We start from the raw sequence: 18090 nt of genomic DNA on the forward strand, positions 1-18090 counted from the left end.
AATCCCACCCTGTGCCCAAGGGCATTGTCCAAACGCTCCTGGAGCTCTGGCAGCCTCGGGGCCGTGCCCATTCCCTGGGGAGCCTGGGCAGTGCCCAACCACCCTCTGGGGAAGAACCTTTCCCTGATCCCCAGCCTGAGCCTGCCCTGGCCCAGCCCCAGCTGCTCCCTGGGTCCTGTCCCTGGTCCCCAGAGCAGAGATCGCAGAGATGCCCCTCAGGATGAAGCTGCAGCCCCTGAGGAGTCTCCCCTCAGTCTCCTCTTTTCCAAGGTGGACAAACCTCAGCTGCTCCTTGTGGGTCCCCTGCAGACCCTTCCCCATCCCTGTAGCTCTGGATGGAGCCTTGATGCTGGACAGCGCTGAAATAACAAAGCAAACTCCAGCTCTGCTGCTGCCAGTGGGATGTGGACCAGAGAGGCTGGAGAAAGATGGGGGGGGTGCTGAAGAGGACGACCCACTTCCTTTCCAGTGCCCTGAGGGTCTTTCACTGTCTCACAGCCTCCTCTGGGGACATTATTCCTCCCAAAGAGGGTTACTTTGGGGGTTTAATGGGTCCTTTCCATTTCTCATTATGGTAATGGCAGTGTTTTATCAGTCCCTGCAGGAGGTTTGTGTGCAGAACAGATGAGCTGCAGCACTCATTTTCTTGGGAAACACAGATTTATATCCCTCCGTGACTCACCCCGTTTGGTTACAGAGGTGTGGGCACAACCACCGTGGCATAAAAGGCTGAGATGTCATAACATAGGAATTAAGATAGAAGGACTTTCTCTAGTGCCAAGTAGGAAGGGTAGATATCTTCCCATCCTCACGGAAATGGAACATCCAAATGTTCTATTCCTGTTGGATATGAGGTCCATGGAGTTGGAGAGGAAGGAGCTGTCTCAACTTGTGTGTGACTTTTTTTACCTTCAAAGCAGCAAAGTTACTCTGCTGCACCAACCACTCTTTGCCCCAGGGTATGAGAAAAGAATTGGAATTAAAAAGAGGATGCGACAATTAATTCCACGTGCCTTTTATTAGACAAGCACTGGGAAATGAGGAATCTGGAGGGTCAAAGGACAAATGGGAGCACAGCATCTTTTCTATAAATAATGACAGATGGGTTTGATTTCCAAATCTTTTGAAGGAGCTGGGTGAGGACTGGACCCAAGAGAAGCCTCAGCACTGGTGGCACTGGGGCCTGGAGTCAGCTCCTCAGTAACATCTCCTGGTGGAAGAGCTGGTAGAGATGGACTTGAAGCTGGAGCTGCTCCCTCCGACCATGCACGAGCCATCCGTGCCGTGTCCGCTTGCGGAGCTGGAGCCCATTCCCAGTCCAGCACAGACCCCACCTCCAGCCCCGCCACTGAAGGTCAGGCAGTTCCCGCTTCCATATCCCATTCCTGAAGTGGTTCTGGTCATGGCTGCCAGAGGAAAACGTCCTTGTGAGAGACATCCACTGGCAGTGGATGAGTGGGATGGGCTCTGAGCAGGGGTGGGAGGTAAATGAGAAAGTGCCAAACTCTCTCTAAAAGTTACTTACAGATGTTCACTGAGCCAGCACCTTCCCCAGAGAGCCTGTCAGGGAGCAAAGGAGAGCCAGTGAGGGTTCAAGGGGAACCTGTCAGCAGGACCTGCTCACAAAGGCAGGAAGATTTCCTTGGAATATTTTTGAAAGGTGGGAAGTTTGTATGATAGGCTGCTCTTCCCAAACAGCTCCTCTTCACAGGCACTCCCAGGTCTGAATGTGGGTCTAAACCTGACCAGGGTCCGCAACTGCACCGTACCTCTGAAAACTGGAATATAAAATCCCACCCACCTGCTCTCCTCGCCCTCCAGCAGCTTCCTGTAGGTCGCGATCTCAATGTCCAGGGCCAGCTTGACGTTCATGAGCTCCTGGTATTCCCGGAGCTGCCGGGCCAGGTCAGCCTTGGCTTTCTGCAGGGCTGTCTCCAGTTCCTCCAGCTTGGCCCTGGCGTCCTTGAGGGCCATCTCCCCGCGCTGCTCCGCGTCGGCGATGGCCGTCTGCAGCCCAGTGACCTGCAGGGGAAAATCCGGGTTTTCATTCCTTATTGAGAGCATAATCCAGCTTTTTGTGTCCTGAGGTCCTGATCCCAGGTCTGATATTTGGGTTAACATCAATAGGTCTTAACTATCACTGATCCATGAATTGAATTCAATCCATTGACCTGATCCATGTTCTGAGCCAGGTCACAATCTGGATTTACGTCCACAACTCTCAGCATCTCCTTGGGTTCATCGATATTACACTGAGCAACTCTTGGTGATGTCACTGCTCTGATATAAGTCCTGTCATGTTCATTCCTGATTCAGCAGAACTCCCTTGGATGAATTTATTTTTATTCCCTGGACAACCCAGTGGTCAGGTCACAGTAAGAGTTACATTTGATGCACTGGCGGTGACCTTTACCTGTTTTTTCACGCTGTCGATCTCGGATCGGAGCCGCTGGACGTGGCGATTGAGCTCCGAGATCTCCTGCTTGGTGTTCCGGAGGTCGTCCCCGTGCCTGCCAGCCGTGGCCTGCAGCTCCTCGTACTGTCACAGAGAGGAACAATCAGTCAAGGGAAAATAAGCGGGATTTAGAGCCCAATAATAAGCTGGATTTAGTGTGAGTTTGGGGGTGTTTGCACTCCAAAATGTGTGCGTGTTCCCAATCCCAAATTAACGCTTCCAAATTTCATAGGGTTATTAAATCTGAAGACATTCTGTGTTTCAGAATCACAGTGGGACCCATCTCCCCGGGGGAATTTGAGGATGTGAGGGTGGTTTTCCCACTGCAGAAGCCTTCCCAGGCACTTACCCTGGACTGGTACCAGGACTCAGCCTCGGCACGGCTCCGGTTGGCGATGTCCTCGTACTGCGCCTTCACCTCGGCGATGACGCTCTCCATGTCCAGGCTCCGGTTGTTGTCCATGGTCAGGATGACGGAGGTGTCGGAGATCTGGGTCTGCATCTGTGACAGCTCCTGCAAAAGCAGCAAATATTCCCAGGAGTCACAGGGTGAGACACAAACGTTGCTCAGAGGATGGAAAGCCCCGAGGTTAGAGGGGTGAACAAAAGGATGTTTCCAGGACAGCTTCATGCAGAAATGTGAAATGGAAAAACCAGTGAATTATTTAGTGCAAGAGAAGGGAAAATAATCAGCCCTGAGGCTCTGAAATGGGAAGGGAAGGCAAGGACTGGGAGAAGAATGCAAGCGCTGGTGCTCACAGCTTCGTAGAGGGCTCTGAGGAAGTCGATCTCCTCCGTGAGGGAATCCAGCCTGGCCTGCAGCTCTGTCTTGTCCAGGTAGGCAGTGTCCACCTCCTAGGAGAGGAAACACATCAGCAGAATCAGGTGAGTTTCAGAGAAGCAGAGGAAAAGCTGGAGAAGGGATTTCTTGCTGGGCCAGGAAGCCGTGTGGGTCCCACCCACCTTCTTCAGGGTCACGAACTCGCTCTCGACGGCCGCTCGCTTGTTGAGCTCCTCTTCGTATCTGTGGAATGGAGGTGGAGGGGTGGTATAGGCTTGTTTAAAAATAATTTCATCATTTCTAATGGACTAATTAGAGGACCTCTAATTTTTTTTTTTTTTATGTACAGTTCGGCACCTTGGTCTTTTTGTCCTGTAATTTTCTGCCTGTGACTTTTCAGCAATATTTTATATTAAGCTCAGGCCTTACTCAGAAGATTAAATCAGCACAAAGGCTTTTTTCCCTTGTTTTCTGCATCTGTTGCAGTCCACCCAGGCCCAGGCAGACCGTGAAGAGACTCACTTGTTCTTGAAGTCCTCAGCGAGACTCTGCACCTTGCTCAGCTCCCCTTCCAGGTTCTCCCTGTCTGTCATTAGGCTGCTCAGGTGCCTCCTGAGGTTGTTCAGGTAGGTCTCAAAAAGGGGCTCAATGTTCTTTCTCACTGTTTTGTTCTCCTGCTCTTGCAGAAGGGCCCACTTGGTCTCCAGGACCTTGTTTTGTTGTTCAAGGAATCGGACCTGCAGAGAGAAGGGTGTTTTAGGATGGTCTTCCTTGGAGATGTGAGGGACATCCTGCGAGGATTCACTTGCTGGAAGGTGGGAGCTCTCAGCCCTTGGGGAGCAGCTGACGATTTAAACACTCCTGCTCTCTTTCCCAACTCTGCTTCCTTACGTCCTTACACCACTTTGTCCCTGTTTTCTGGTCTCAGCATTCCTGAAAGATGTAAATGGTCTCCAAGCTGGAAACCCTCAGGATTTGTTCCCAAGCTGCTGATGTTAGAACTGCAGTACAGGGGCAGCAAAATTGTGGATAAAGATAAAATTCACCCTTGTTTGTGCTTCCCCACAAAAGAATCACCACAGCACAACCGGGAATCTCAGGTCTCACCTTGTCGATGAAGGAGGCAAATTTATTGTTGAGGTTTTGAATCTGATCCTTCTCGTCCTTACGGATACTCTGGATGTTGGGGTCAATCTCCAGGCTGAGCGGCTTCAGAAGGCTCTGGTTGACTGACACTTCATGGATGCCCCCGACTGGGACAGCAGGGAATCCAGGGCCACCACCAAACCCAAAGGGACCAGCAACTGCCCCACCAAACCCACAGGAGATCCCAGTGCCAGCACCAAAACCTGCAAGTCCATAGAAGCCACCACCTCTTCCAGCCACGGAGATCCTCTGGCATCCACCAAGGCTGTGGAGGCTCCTGCTTCCAAACCCTCCGGGGAACCTTCCATAGCCAGTGGTGGCACCGCAGCTTCCAGCTTGGGATGCAGGGCGCAGGCAGAGGCTGGAGCTGCTGGTGTTTGGGATGAAGGCAGAAGCAGCGCTGAAGCCGGTTCTGCCCTGGCTCCTCACGGTGCACTGGCGGGACATGGCAGCTGCCAGGAGTGATCCAAGGAATGAAGGAATGAGAGGAAGTGGCTGGAAGTGAAGCTGTGCTCCCCCAGCCTGGGACTGGCCTTTTATACCCTCATGAGGAGGGGACGGCTCCAGCGTGGAGCTCATTCCGCTGATTAACCAGGCCCGGCACACCCACAGTGAGTTCACCATGAGCACCTATAGCGCTTTCAAAAAAGTGCAGGGGTTGCATTTTTTTGGTGTTGAAATATCTGAGAAAACCTCGATAGTGGCTGCTCAGCTCCTGTTTGCAGCCACCCCTTTCCCACTCCCTCCTTCCACTGCTGCGGGAGATGGTTCCTTGTTGGGCAAGTGCTCGCTCATCTCCAGTCCATGGATGAATCAACCCGAGTTGTGTAAGGTTGATTTGATTGATTTTGGAATGTTGGTTCCTGGTGTAAGGTCCGAGCTCTGAGAAGTCTCTGATCATGGTTTGTGGTTTTGAGCAAACTCCAGAGTGGCATCAGCACCTCAGGCCCCAACCTGATGGAAATTTTTCTCTTGCTCTCATGCCCAAACGAGAGTTCTTTAAAGCAGAACTGGTACAGGAGAGGGAAAGAGGTGATGGAGGGAGAGCCAGGGTGGTGATGAGGGAGTCTTGGAGCATCCGCCACCAAAATCCAGCTGGGGAGTGGGAAGGAAGTGGAGGGAATTTTATGAACGGTGTTCTCAGACCTTTTCTGCCTGTGAAAACTGTCCATGTTCCACAGAATCATCAGGGCTGCAAGAGACCTTCAGGATGACCCAGCCCAGCCACCAGCCCAGCACCACCATGACTACCCTAAACCGTGTCCCCAAATGTGGCGAATCACCCTGATTTGGGCTGGCAACAGATGGTGAAATACCAGAACATGCCCCAGACAGGAGTTCCCATCATCTGTGATGCCACAAACCCTGACTCGGCGATTTCTCAGGGCTTCACCTACACGGATTTTTGAGCTGTTTCCTGACTCATGGGACAACCTTGTCTCTACACGGTGTTACCAGGCTGCCCTCCCCACGCCTGTTGTCTTCCTCCTCTGATATCCCTTACTCACCAGGAAATTCAGTGCTTACGACATTGCTCACGGACACCTCTCTTCACTCCTATGCCCTGTGGCTTCCAAGAAAAGCCAAACAGGGCACTGCCCTGGTGAAGGACACAGGGATTCTCCTAGAGCAGGGGATTCTCCTAGAGCAGGCAAGATGCTCCCAGGTCTCTCCCAGTGCCTTGTCCGGATGCCCAGGGGTGGACGCGCTTTTCCCAGCCCCTGCAGCCCCTGGGGTTTGTCATGGTTTGTCTCCACTGCGGATGCCCAAGCTGAGCAGCCACCCCTTGGAGGAGCTCCCACAGAGCATTCCTGGGAATCCATGGCTTCTCCCAGCCATGTCCAGGCACCGGGATATGCTGCAGGTGTTTGCAGGTGCATCTTTCAGGAGCTTGTCCTGGCACACGTGGCAGCTGGACAGAAAAGTGAGGGTGACCAGAAGCTCTCAGGAGGGAAATAGGCGGTTTCCCATCGTCTGTTTTTGCCTTTCAGCCAAGCTTTTTGATTTTTATTTCTATTTTACTCCCTGTTCTTGTAACATTTCCATTACACAACCTGGAATGACAGTAACTGTCTTGGGAGTGTTTCAGCTCCTGTGTGTTACAACAAGCAGCCGTTTTTAAGAGAGAGGAGCTCCTGTGACTGAGCCTTGGGCTGTGCTAAAGAACTCTGTAAAACCCTTAGTGGCACCAACCTGCAATCAGCTCCCTCCACACACTGCAAATCCAGGCCCCTGAGAGCCAGCATCATCCGTGTCATTATGACTAAGGCTTTAATCTGGGTTGGGCTGGAATTAATGGGGATCATCTTCTCCTGCTGAAACACCGGCCCCAGGTCATGGCTGCAATCTGACGGGATGCAGGAGGTGACCACTTGGTGACCAGGGCCCTGCTTTTGAGCCGTAGGCTCAGCTGGAGGCTGGTTGAGTATCCAGAGGTGTGATGCCCAAGAAGAACAAAATATTCCGGCCCTGGCTGGATCAAAGGCTTTGTCCTCTCTGCCGTGACCCAGGTGTGCATGCAGGGGGTGGTACCTTCTGATGTCCCTGTTGGACGTGGGACTGAGTGTTGTGTTGGTGTCACAGATGACGGAAAGTCCCTTCTGGGGCAGGTTCTGGTATTTCACCATCTGTTGCCAGCCCAAATCAGGGTGATTCAGCGCATTTGGGGACATGGTTTAGGGTGGTCATGGTGGTGCTGGGCTGGGTCATCCTGAAGGTCTCTTGCAGCCCTGATGATTCTGTGGAATATGGACAGTTTTCACAGGCAGAAAAGGTCTGAGAACACCGTTCATAAAATTCCCTCTACTTCCTTCCCACTCCCCAGCTGGATTTTGGTGGCGGATGCTCCAAGACTCCCACTAATGCCCCGTGTATTGACCCCTCACAGCATGAGGGGCTGGAGTGGGTCCAGAGATGGGAACGGAGCTGGGGAAGGGGCTGGAGCACCAGGGAAGGGTCTGGTCCCTCCTCCTGAGGAAGCTGGACAAAGGAGGCCCAGGGGAACTCCCTGAAGGAGGGGGCAGCCAGGGAAGAGTCAGGCTCTGCTCCCAGAGAACAACGGGACAAGAGGAAGCAGCCTCAGGCTGTGCCAGGGGAGGTTTAGGTTGGACATCAGGAGGAATTTCTCCATGGCCATTGGCAGGAGCTGCCCAGGGAGGTTTGGAGTCCCCATCCCTGGAGGTGTCCAAGGAAGGATTGAAGGTGGCACTCAGTGCTCTGGGCTGGGGACAAGGTGGGGATCAGGCACAGGTTGGACTCGATGGGCTGGGAAGGCTTTTCCCACCTCAGGGATTCTGGGGTTGCACAATTCCGTATCCTCGTGGTTAGAGAGGCTGTGTTTGGGCAGCAGCGGGAAGGCCATTGGCTGACCTGGCCCAGGCTGCTGCTCCGAGGGAGGATATTGCTCCTTCCCTGGAGGCTGCTGAGAGAGCTGGTGCAGCACGAGTGGGGACCCACAGCAGATCCACAACCAAGCCTGCAAGATTTCGGGAAGGAGATTTCCTCAGGGATACACCTGCAGAGCGCAGGGCATCCGGGAAAATTGTGAGAGACTACTGGTCCTGAAGGAAACCCTGAATCCAGTCTGTCATTCCAGCACTGCCAATTCCCTTCTATTTCCCCAAACCCGTGAGTATTTTCCTACGAGGGCCTCTCTACTCCTTACTTGGACCTATTAAAATCCAGGGAGTGAGGGCTGGGGTATTTTTTCCAGTCTCATCTCTCCATTCAAGTGACCTTCCAGCGGTGAGATCTGTCACTGCGGATGTTTCTCTGCTTTTACTTCTCCGTTAATTTCTCCCAATTAGTCAGAACCACATCTGAAATCCCTACACCTCCTCTGCTTTTTCTTCCACCTTCTCAAAACATATCCTAAAAACATGAAGAAATGCTGCATCTTGAAGACCTTCACTTTTCAACAGTGAAAAAGATCCCTTTCTTGGGTGTTTATGTAGCTACTGGATAAGTGACATTTAGTTCAGTGTAGGACCATATCTGGTTCATGATTCCTATTGCCCAGAGTATGGTCCTGATCCTGCCCCTCCGTGTGGTTAGAGGAGAGGGAACATCAGCACCAGGCCCCAAACTGAGCACCTGAGCCAGGGAGGGCTCTCAGCCCGCTCAGGCAGATGTTGGCACTGCTGGCTCCAAGGCGTGGGTGAGACCAGGGCTTTGGGATGCGTGATTCACCTGAACAGGCCAGGGGGTTACTCTGGCTCCCTGGGAATTAATTTCCTCTTGTTCAAGGTTTGTGCGAGTACATCACACACCTGGCACTGGGATCCCACCCCCAGGATCCAGGCTCTTGGATGCTGAATGGGCTGGGAGCTGGAAGCAAATGAAGCTCAGGCCTTTTCCCCTTATACCTGACGCCTGCCTTGGCGTGTCCTGGTGTTTGGCTTCCAGGTGTTTTCCCTTCATGGTGGGGAGGGAATGTCGAAATCAACCCCAAGCCTCCCTCTGAGGCTCTGCTGGGCTGGGGTGTTCTGGCTGCTGACAGTGAAATTCAGTAAATCTGAGTGAGGAGCAAAAACCCGAGCCTTTAACTGGTCAGGGCCTGAGGAAAAGTTCTTGCTACCTGTGTTTGCATTTGCTCTTGCACCTCTTTAATTAAAAGGACCACAAAATAGAATAAATTACATGTGCATTTTTATTAGACAAACCCCAGAAAGTGAAGAGAGACAAACAGTCATGGGACACATTTTATATACAAAATCCGGCCAAAAAACTGCTGAGCTGGAGCAAGCGAGCTGCAAATTTAACCCAGTGAGACTCAGGTTCCAGGGCTGAGCCCAACACGACATGTGCGAGACAACACAGCTGAGAGAGACTTCCTAAAGTAGGGCTCCTGTGGGACAGGACTTGGGGTGCAGGTGGCCCTGGTCGTGCCGACCCCGCCACGCTCCAGTAAAGGACCAGTTATGGTGTTTTCTGGTGCGTGGCACTGACTGGAAGGAGAACTTTAGCTCCTGTAACTTCTTCTGGTGGAGGAGCTGGAGACAAACTTCATGCTGGAGCTGCTGCCAGCTCCGAGGGTGGTGCTGCTCACCCCGGGAACGCTCCCACAGTTGAAGCTGTTCCCCAAATTGCAGATCCCCCCTCCCATGCTGAGGTTGCTCCCTCCGCCGTATCCCGTTCCCACCGTTGTTCTGGTGACGGCTGCAAGAAGGAGAAGGAAATGTTTCAGTATCTCTGGGCATTGGGTTCTTGGTGCAGAGACAAGAACAATTTATGTTTAAATAAGGTAATTATTATATTTTAGAGACTTACAGATATTCACTGGAACTCCATCTCCAGCCAGCCTGTTCAGGGATGGAACACAAGGAAAAGGATTAGAAGTCTGCTGATATTGGGGGGGAACAATAAGATACATTTCCCAGAGGCCTTTGGGGAGAACAACAAAATCACAGCATCATTTGCAGATTTTTGTTATTTCCATTATCTGGGACAATCTGCCCAGCTCTGTGCCCCCTGTTCAGCATTCCAGCAATGCTGAGCTTCTCCAGTGCCATCCCCAGCCCCAGGGCTGGATGTTTCCCACCCACCTGCACTCCTCGCCCTCCAGCAGCTTCCTGTAGGTCGCGATCTCGATGTCCAGGGCCAGCTTGACGTTCATGAGCTCCTGGTATTCCCGGAGTTGCCGGGCCAGGTCAGCCTTGGCCTGTTGCAGAGCGTCCTCCAGCTCGGCCAGTTTGGCCCTGGCGTCCTTGAGGGTCAGCTCCCCGCGCTCCTCAGCATCGGCGATGGCGGCTTTCAGGTTTGCACACTACGGAACACAGAGCCCTGTTTAAAGTCCCCACCCCAGACCCAGGCTGTTCTTCACCTCCCCTGCAACCACAAGGTTTTATCCCAGCACCATCAGCTCCACCAGTTTCAGTGACAGTTTTCGTTTTGAGCCAAAAAGGGTCAAACTGAGCAGAACTGCCCAGGTTGCTCCGATCTTTTCCTTCCCCTCCCTTGCAAGTCCGGGGGTAAATTGGTTAAAAGTGGGGTTTGCTGCCCTTTACCTGTTTTTTCACGCTGTCGATCTCGGATCGGAGCCGCTGGACGTGGCGATTGAGCTCCGAGATCTCCTGCTTGGTGTTCCGGAGGTCGTCCCCGTGCCTGCCAGCCGTGGCCTGCAGCTCCTCGTACTGTCACAGAGAGGAACCATCAGTCAAGGGAAAATCCACCATTTTCAGAACTACCAGGAACCTGAGAGCCCCTCCTTAAGCCCAGGCCAGCAGCTGGGAAGGTTTTCTTGGAAGAGTCAGTCTTTATCAGTTCCAGACAAGATATGAAGATAAGAGCATGGAAACCCCAGATCCTTCACCTTGGTCTGGTACCAGGACTCGGCCTCGGCGCGGCTCCGGTTGGCGATGTCCTCGTACTGCGCCTTCACCTCAGAGATGATGCTGTCCAGGTCCAGGTTCCGGTTGTTGTCCATGGTGAGAACCACAGAGGTGTCAGAGATCTGGGTCTGCATCTGGGACAGCTCCTGCAAAGAGCACAGGGAATGAGGTAATTCCCTTGGGAGATGCCTTCACCCTTCCAGGTGAGCTGCAGACCTGGGAGAGGCTGGTACAGATCATTATCTGAACAGCTCAGGTGGTGGTGCAACTCTACAGAGGGGAAGGATTTAGCATCTCCCGGGGGAAGGAATTAGAGGCTCTCAGAGGAATGGAGAAGCTCTTCACTGAGGGCCGGGATGTTTTGGAGCTGGTTGTACTCACTGCTTCGTAAAGCGCTCTCAGGAAATTAATTTCTTCGCTCAGCGCATCTGCCCTGGCTTGGAGTTCCACCTTGTTCATGTAGGAAGCATCTACATCCTGGGGGATGAGAGATTTTTGGGTGGTTTGCACCGCTATCAGTAAATCAGGAACATGCATTGTGATAACAGTGCAGGGAAGGAACCATAAAAAAACTAAAGGGGTTGGAATTGTAATGGACGGATTTGTGGCTGAGTAGGTGATCAGAGCTCTACAATGAGCCATCCCACAGTGCCCTGGAATTTGCTCTCACCTTCTTGAGCGTCACAAATTCGTTCTCTGCGATGGTCCTTCTGTTGATCTCATCTTCATACCTAAAGGAGGACGGCACAGGGAGCTTTTGTTTGGGCAGGCAACAGAGAGAGGTGATTTGAGTTTGCTGGAATGAGTTTCCTTCAGAGCATTTTGCATACGATGCTCTTTTCCCTCAATGAGAGATCAGGAGCTGAACCAGTTAAAACAAGTACATCAAAACAATTTGAACGAATCCATTATTTTTTACTTATTTCTGGCCATTAGTCATCCTCCTTCTGCTGTTTTAAGCAAATGAAATGTGCTGCCCTGAAACTTTCAGACCTACTGTGTAATTTTTCCCTCTCAGTAGGTAATTTAGTCAGTAAGTCTTTGATCATGCTCCAAATCATTCCCTAAGTGTTGGTGCACTCGGATCTGCTACTCCGTTACTGAGAAAATTTCTCCTTGAGAAAATGTCATTGCCGGGAATTCCAGGCTCCTGGACTCTCCTGGGTTCCCCAGTTGGTTTAAGGATGTTGAGAGGAGAAAGGCTGCACCTGCCCAGGTGAGTAGAGCATTAGCTCAAGACTTACTTCTTCTTGAAGTCCTCGACCAGGTACTGGGTGTTGACGAGTTCTCCCTCCAGTCTCCCCTTGTCGCTCAGCAGTGAGTTCAGCTGCACACGCAGGTTGTTGATGTAGGTCTCGAAAAGCGGCTCCAGGTTGTTCCTCACTGTTTTCATTCCCTGCTCCTGCAGCAAACTCCACTTGGTTTCCAGAACTTTGTTTTGTTGCTCAAGGAATCGGACCTGGAAGGAGAAATATCCTGAAGGGGCTTGGAAAGGACAGAGACTGGGGAGACTCTCCCCACAAATAGAAGGGTCTCAGAACTGGCTGAGAGGGTGAAATGCTCCTTCCAGCTGGTTGTCAGAGCCAAATTCTCGTCTGTTGGGAGATTTGAGTGCAGGGACCCTGTTCAGTGTTACAAACTCTGGAACAACCCTTGATTTTCTGGCTTCCCATTCGTTGTTTAAATTGAGACCAGGTACAGGGATTTTGTGTGAAAAGTGCGAGCAAAATCAGATAAGGAGCAAAGCAGGGCTTGCTTTTTAATTAAAATAACGTTGTTAAGGTGCTGTTTCTCCTTCCCTTCAGTAGAGCTCCCCTACCCCACTAAATGTCCAAAATACTGCAGCGTTTTCCTTGAAACCAAGGAGGGGCTACTTGACCAGAGCAGGAACTGAGCAGATGTTCTTGTGCATCAGTGAAATGTGGTGGACAGACAGAGTTGGATCAGATTTTGATATTTTGAACTAAAACCCCAAACATTCTGGTGCCAGATTTAAATGCCTTTGAGGGAATTTGAGCAGTGAGAAGCTGCTTCTCCCTTGTGCCAATTTCTCGGTCATTTTAGGTGGGTTTCTGGATTTCATTTAATCATCTACAAAGCTGTTCCTAAGGCTCCTGAAATGCTCCTGAAAGTCTCCAGAAGGGTGGGATTGTTTCTTTCCTCATTGCCTGTGAGATGTGGAGTAGCAAACGAGGAGGAACTCAAACACTGGGTGATTAATTCATGGCAACCGCTATGGAACAGGTGCCATTCCCTGGAGCTTCCAGGGCATCTTCAAGTCTCATTCCTCACTTCTATTCCTCCTCGATCAGCTTTTGTCCTCATCAACCAGCAAAGAAAAGTGTCCCTGCCAAAAAAATCAGATATTTAGGAAAGCTCAGATCTCACCTTGTCGATGAAGGAGGCGAATTTGTTGTTGAGGGTTTTAATTTGTTCCTTCTCCTCTTTCCGGATCCGTTGGATGTTGGGGTCAATCTCCAAGTTGAGAGGTTTCAGAAGGCTCTGATTGACGGAGACTTCATGGATGCCCCCAGATGGGAATCCAGGGCCGCCCCCAAAGGCCCCGTATCCGTAGCCAAGGTTGGCTGGAACACCAAAGCCACCCCCGTACATGCTCCCAGCGCCACCACCGAACCCTGCGGAGCCATAGAAGCTGCCACCCCTTCCAGCCACAGAGATCCTCTTGCAGCCACCAACGTTGTAGAGGCTTTTGCTTCCAAAGCCCCCCCCGACCCTGGCAAAGCCACTGCCAGCATTGCAGCTGCCCAGGCGGGTGACGGAGCAGGAGCTGAAGCTGGTCCGGCAGGTGTTGGGGACCACGGCCGAAGCAGCGCTGAAGCCACTTCTCCCCCTCTGAATCCTCACGGTGGACTGGCGAGACATTGCTGGGGCTTTTTGGGTTGGGATGGATGCTACAGCTAGAATCAAGGAGCAAAGGTGCTGGCCTGGAGCAAGGAGTAGGAGGGAAAGGAGAGAGGTGAACCTGTGCTCTGCAAGGGCTGGGGAGAGCCCTTTTATGCATGTATGAGCCTGGGATGGGTTGGATGAGGTGGATCATCTTTCTGATGAATTAGGCTTGGCATGTCCAACAGCATTCTGGAGAGTGAACTCACTCTGCACACACGCCCAGCTGAAATAATACAGCCCAGGTTCTCAGCAACAGGGAATTGTTTGGGAATAACTGTCGCCGGTCTTTGTAGACAGCCAGACTCGTCCCCATTTCAAAGCTGGAAAGTGCTGATGAGTCACGTTGGGCACCAGCAGCAAAACACTGCTCAAGTGCCTGTCACTCAACACCTGTGTCATTGGAAAACTTCACCCCTCGGGATTGCTTTCACCCCTTCTTTTGTTCACAAGCAGGGCTTGGGAAAGTTTAAATCCCTGTGCTTTAGGAGTGGGATTGGTGCCGGCTCCGCAGCCAGCCCTGCAGTCAATAGTTTCATCTCGGCCTTTTGGGATAGCTTTGCAATAAAGTTCTTGTGAAATTTGCCCAGAGAGGTTGTGGACTCCCCATCCCTGGAAGTGTCCTAGGCCAGGCTGGATGGGACTTGGGGCAACTTGGTCTGTGGAAGGTGTCCCTGCCCATGGGACAAGATGATCTTTAAGGTCCCTTCCCACCGAAACCATCCTGAGATTCCATGGTCCCTTCTGAGCCACCACAGGGATCAGCAGATCCAGTTTTGCTGCCATCCCTACAAAACTCATCTCCCTTTGGAAATCCTGCTGGAAATCCTGCTTCTCCAGGCTTATTCCATCGTTTTTAGAAATATAATTACACAAATAAAAATGGAATATTTTGACAAGATCCTTTTGTTCCTGTGTGGATTTTGACAGCTGCCACTGAGCTCTGTCACAAACATGTACTGCTACCTCGGGTTTGAGGGTTTGGACTTTATTTTAGCAGGATGAAAACAAACAAACAAACAAACAACTCAGAAATAAATACATAGGAGGAAAGATTGTGGGAATGGGAACTGCTTTGACTCCACTGGCTCTGTGGAAATGGAGCGCTCCGGGGCTGTTCCCAACGCACACTTAATAAACACAATGTCATTTCCCAAGGATTTAATCAGCTCCTTCAGCACATCTGGAAGTGTGATCCTGCCTGCTTGAATCCAGTGGAAACTGCTCCACAGGGTTCCCTCTGCCCAGATCCACAGGACACTGTAGGACATCCTTGATCTTTCCTTTCCCACCACAGGTACCAACACAGCCCTTTGCATTTAACAGGTGGCTTGAGTAAAAATCAAAGATGAAAATGTGAAAAATAATTCATTCTGAGGGACAAAAAGGGCTTGTGGTGTTTTGTGTTCTTCGGGAAAAGAGGATTTGTGTTTAATTTATTTACAGAAGAAGTTGAAATTGAGCAGCTTCCCCTCATGCTGGCTGCAGCAGCACAGGAAGAATGGAATAACGAGGAATCAACGGAATAACGAGGAATCGATGGAATAATGAGGAATCACCATGGTGGGGGCAGTTGTGCTTCCATCTGCCCCTGCCTGGCGACACACGCAGGTGCAGGAAACACCCAGAAATCCTTTGTGTCCCCATTGTTTCCGGTTGTCTGAGGGACGATTTTTGCCATGGAGGTTTTTAATGAAATGTTATTCTTAGATGGGGATTGTCAGGTTGGTTTTGTGTTTATTGTCAGACTGAGCTTTTATTGCAAGGAAGGGCTGAATGCTGCAGGTTTTGCCCAGTGGGGCTTTGTTGCTGGGTCTGACTCTGCACCCCTGGGAGCTGGAAGCAAACAGATTGTGAGCAAAGTCTGTGTCCAAAGGGCATTTTTCGAAGGATTGTTGATCAGTCTGGGGGCTTTGCCCACCAACAGACAGACTTGAAGTCATGAGATTCATTCCCACATACAAAAGGTGTGCTGGCTTCCACTCCCAGGCAGAAAGATTTCCAACTGAAAGAGGGGAAAATTAGGTTGGATACTGGGAAGAAATTCCTCCCTGTGAGTGTGGCGAGGCCCTGGCACAGGGTGCCCAGAGAAGCTGTGGCTGCCCCATCCCTGGAAGTGTCCAAGGCCAGGTTGGAGCAACCTGGGACAGTGGAAGGTGCCCATGGCAGGGATGGGATGGGATGGGGTTTTGAGGTCCCTTCCCACCCAAACCACTCCATGACCATAAGATACCCCAAAGCAGCTGGAAGTTGCCAGCCCATGGTTCCTTTGGGGATTGCTCTCTCAGTTCTCTCCATCTCCCCTAACACTGAGTACCTGAAAGAAGCTTTATTCCAATTTTTCCAGTGGAGATCAGCACCAAAGGGCAGATCCTCCCTCCCGAGGGAGATGCACAACGTGGGGAGTCTGGCTGTGTAGGGCAGAGCCCCCCCAGTTCTCCCAGTGAGATGTGTCAGTGCTTTCCTTTTCCCCCTCGGGCTCCTTCACATCTGAAACTTGTCTTTTTTTGGCTAAGGAATCCACTGAGTGCGTTGGAGCCCATGGTTAATAACAGTAATAATAAAGCAGCTCCTCCAAGCAACTGAGAAGGAATTAATTTCTTTCCATTCCACGTTCTGCCAGGGTGGAGGTGATGCGGTTGTCATTCATCCGGAAGGAATGTCAGAGGTAATTACAAAAGGCAGAACTGGGAGCACAAGGAGCTGTAGCTACAGGTTTGGGGTATGGGCTGATGGAAAGGGGGGTCCCCACCCTGCTCTGTTGATGAAACACAGAGTTTCCAGGTAGCTCCCGGGGGAGTGTCTCCCATGCTCCTGCAGCTCCAGGCACGGAACAGATTTGCTGCTCTGGTGCAGGGACCTCCTGATGCAGAGGATGGTGCTGGAGCTCACCCACTGCTCGGGAGCTTTTCCTGATATCACCTCAGGAGCTGTGTCTGTGCCAGAGCCCCCCCGGTGTGAGAGAGGCTGGGCAGGCTCTGGAGCCTTTCCCTTCCCTCCCTCTCCTCGTTTCTTCCCACCAGGATGAGCAGTCGCTGCAAGCCCAGAGCAAGAGGCAGGAGAACACTTTACCAACGCTGTAAACCTGGGAGTAAAGTCTTGGCTGAATTTGTGTCTGGCACCATGCTGCTGTCAAGGTAAAAACTCTCCTCTGAGATCAGGGAGTTCTGCCTCTGTCAGGGCAATCAATGCAACTCTGGTCCCTTTAGTGAGAAATCTGAGCCATTTTCCTGTGGTTGAGTGAACAGGGATGTCTCCAACAGCTTTTCATCACCTCCTCTCCGTCCCTCTGCTCCACTGCTCCTGTCCAGAATCCACCTCGGAATCCTTCTTCTGATGCAGCTTCTCAGGCTGAAATATTTGGATGTTCCTCTGTGTTTTGTTTGCAAAAATAACCATATTTGTAAAACAGGAGTGTGTCAAAGTACCTTGCGTTGGTTCACCTGTGCTACCTAATCTCAGTTTAATTATCAGCAAAGTCAAGGCTGTAATTTAAGTTAATTGCTTAAATTAAAGCCTTTGGGTTAAACTTGGGCTTCCAAGCTAAATTCAAACCCGACTCATTTTGGCTGTAATTTACTATTTTATCCCACGTTAATGAAGACCAGCAGGACTGAGGTTTTTCCACAGGAGACCACTGAACTCACAGCATCCCTGTGCTGTGGGGCCGGGCCCCTCTGGGTGGGAGGTGAGTGTCCATGAATCCCATTTCCCGAAGGGATGAATTAGGATGAGCTCCTCAGAAGTTTTCCCATAGGTGTTGCCCTGTGCTGGGTCCTTTGAGCCTGTTCCCAGCAGTATCTGGAGGCCAGGCAGCTCCAGCTCCTGGGTGACTTTGAAGTGTAGGTGTGACCTGCTTTCCCCAGATAATTGTTTTCTGTGCCAGCACGGAGACTCCACTGCAGCCCAGGCTTTGGGCAGTTCGTCTCCATCATTGCTGCCTTGCACACACCTGGGAGGGCTCGTTCTCCCTCAGGCTTTCAGAGGGGTCTGGTACCTCCTTTATCCTGTTCTGGTGTCTGGCTGGTGGCACCTGAAGGAACCTGGATCCTCCACATCTCCTTGAAATGCCTTTGGGGAATCCCCCGCCCCAGGCTGGGCTGAAGGCGGCCACAGGGTATTTGTCCCACGCCGTCCTTTCTCCTGGCCCTGGGGCACGTCTTTCCTCCCAGTAAAGAACGCAGAGCCCTGGAATGGTGTCGCTGGGGAGTCCCACAGTTTTGGCAAGCTCTGTGCACATTCCACATCCCTCAGCTCCATCCTGCTCCTGGCTTGATTTTCCTTCTGAAGATCCAGAGCGCTGGCACGGAGTTTAATTTCTCCCTGTTAAAACAAACCTGGGTGGGACAAGGAACTGGGAAGATAAACAAGGATTATCCGTGTGTCCTGGCAAGTGGATCCAATCACAGGACAGCAATTCCAGGGGTGTCATGTTTATTTACCACTCTGCTGATCCTTGGGATTGGATCCATTTC

The 18090-nt window shown here is 51.5% G+C and overlaps 2 protein-coding genes and 1 long non-coding RNA gene across 3 annotated transcripts; 1 reads left to right on the plus strand and 2 right to left on the minus strand.

Moving 5' to 3' along the window:
- Nucleotides 1-999: 999 nt before the first annotated feature.
- LOC125337742 (keratin, type II cytoskeletal 6A-like) lies at nucleotides 1000-4897 on the minus strand. Its single transcript, XM_048327808.1, has 9 exons — nucleotides 4344-4897; nucleotides 3759-3973; nucleotides 3419-3479; nucleotides 3215-3310; nucleotides 2805-2969; nucleotides 2414-2539; nucleotides 1802-2022; nucleotides 1526-1560; nucleotides 1000-1406 (listed from the first exon to the last, which is right to left on the minus strand). Exons 1-9 carry the CDS (start codon nucleotides 4827-4829, stop codon nucleotides 1198-1200), a joined length of 1614 nt encoding a protein of 537 aa, XP_048183765.1. The 5' UTR covers nucleotides 4830-4897; the 3' UTR covers nucleotides 1000-1197.
- A 4115-nt stretch (nucleotides 4898-9012) lies between these two features.
- Nucleotides 9013-13774, minus strand: LOC125337744 (keratin, type II cytoskeletal 6A-like). The gene is made up of 9 exons (XM_048327810.1): nucleotides 13100-13774; nucleotides 11956-12170; nucleotides 11382-11442; nucleotides 11093-11188; nucleotides 10693-10857; nucleotides 10388-10513; nucleotides 9926-10146; nucleotides 9651-9682; nucleotides 9013-9539 (listed from the first exon to the last, which is right to left on the minus strand). Exons 1-9 carry the CDS (start codon nucleotides 13592-13594, stop codon nucleotides 9343-9345), a joined length of 1608 nt encoding a protein of 535 aa, XP_048183767.1. The 5' UTR covers nucleotides 13595-13774; the 3' UTR covers nucleotides 9013-9342.
- LOC125337754 lies at nucleotides 11449-17026 on the plus strand. The gene is made up of 3 exons (XR_007208129.1): nucleotides 11449-11927; nucleotides 16239-16283; nucleotides 16639-17026. It is a non-coding gene; the product is annotated as an uncharacterized LOC125337754 (long non-coding RNA).
- Nucleotides 17027-18090: the final 1064 nt, after the last annotated feature.

The sequence above is a fragment of the Corvus hawaiiensis genome, chromosome 24 (assembly GCF_020740725.1).
Source record: "Corvus hawaiiensis isolate bCorHaw1 chromosome 24, bCorHaw1.pri.cur, whole genome shotgun sequence".
Taxonomy (NCBI): domain Eukaryota; kingdom Metazoa; phylum Chordata; class Aves; order Passeriformes; family Corvidae; genus Corvus; species Corvus hawaiiensis.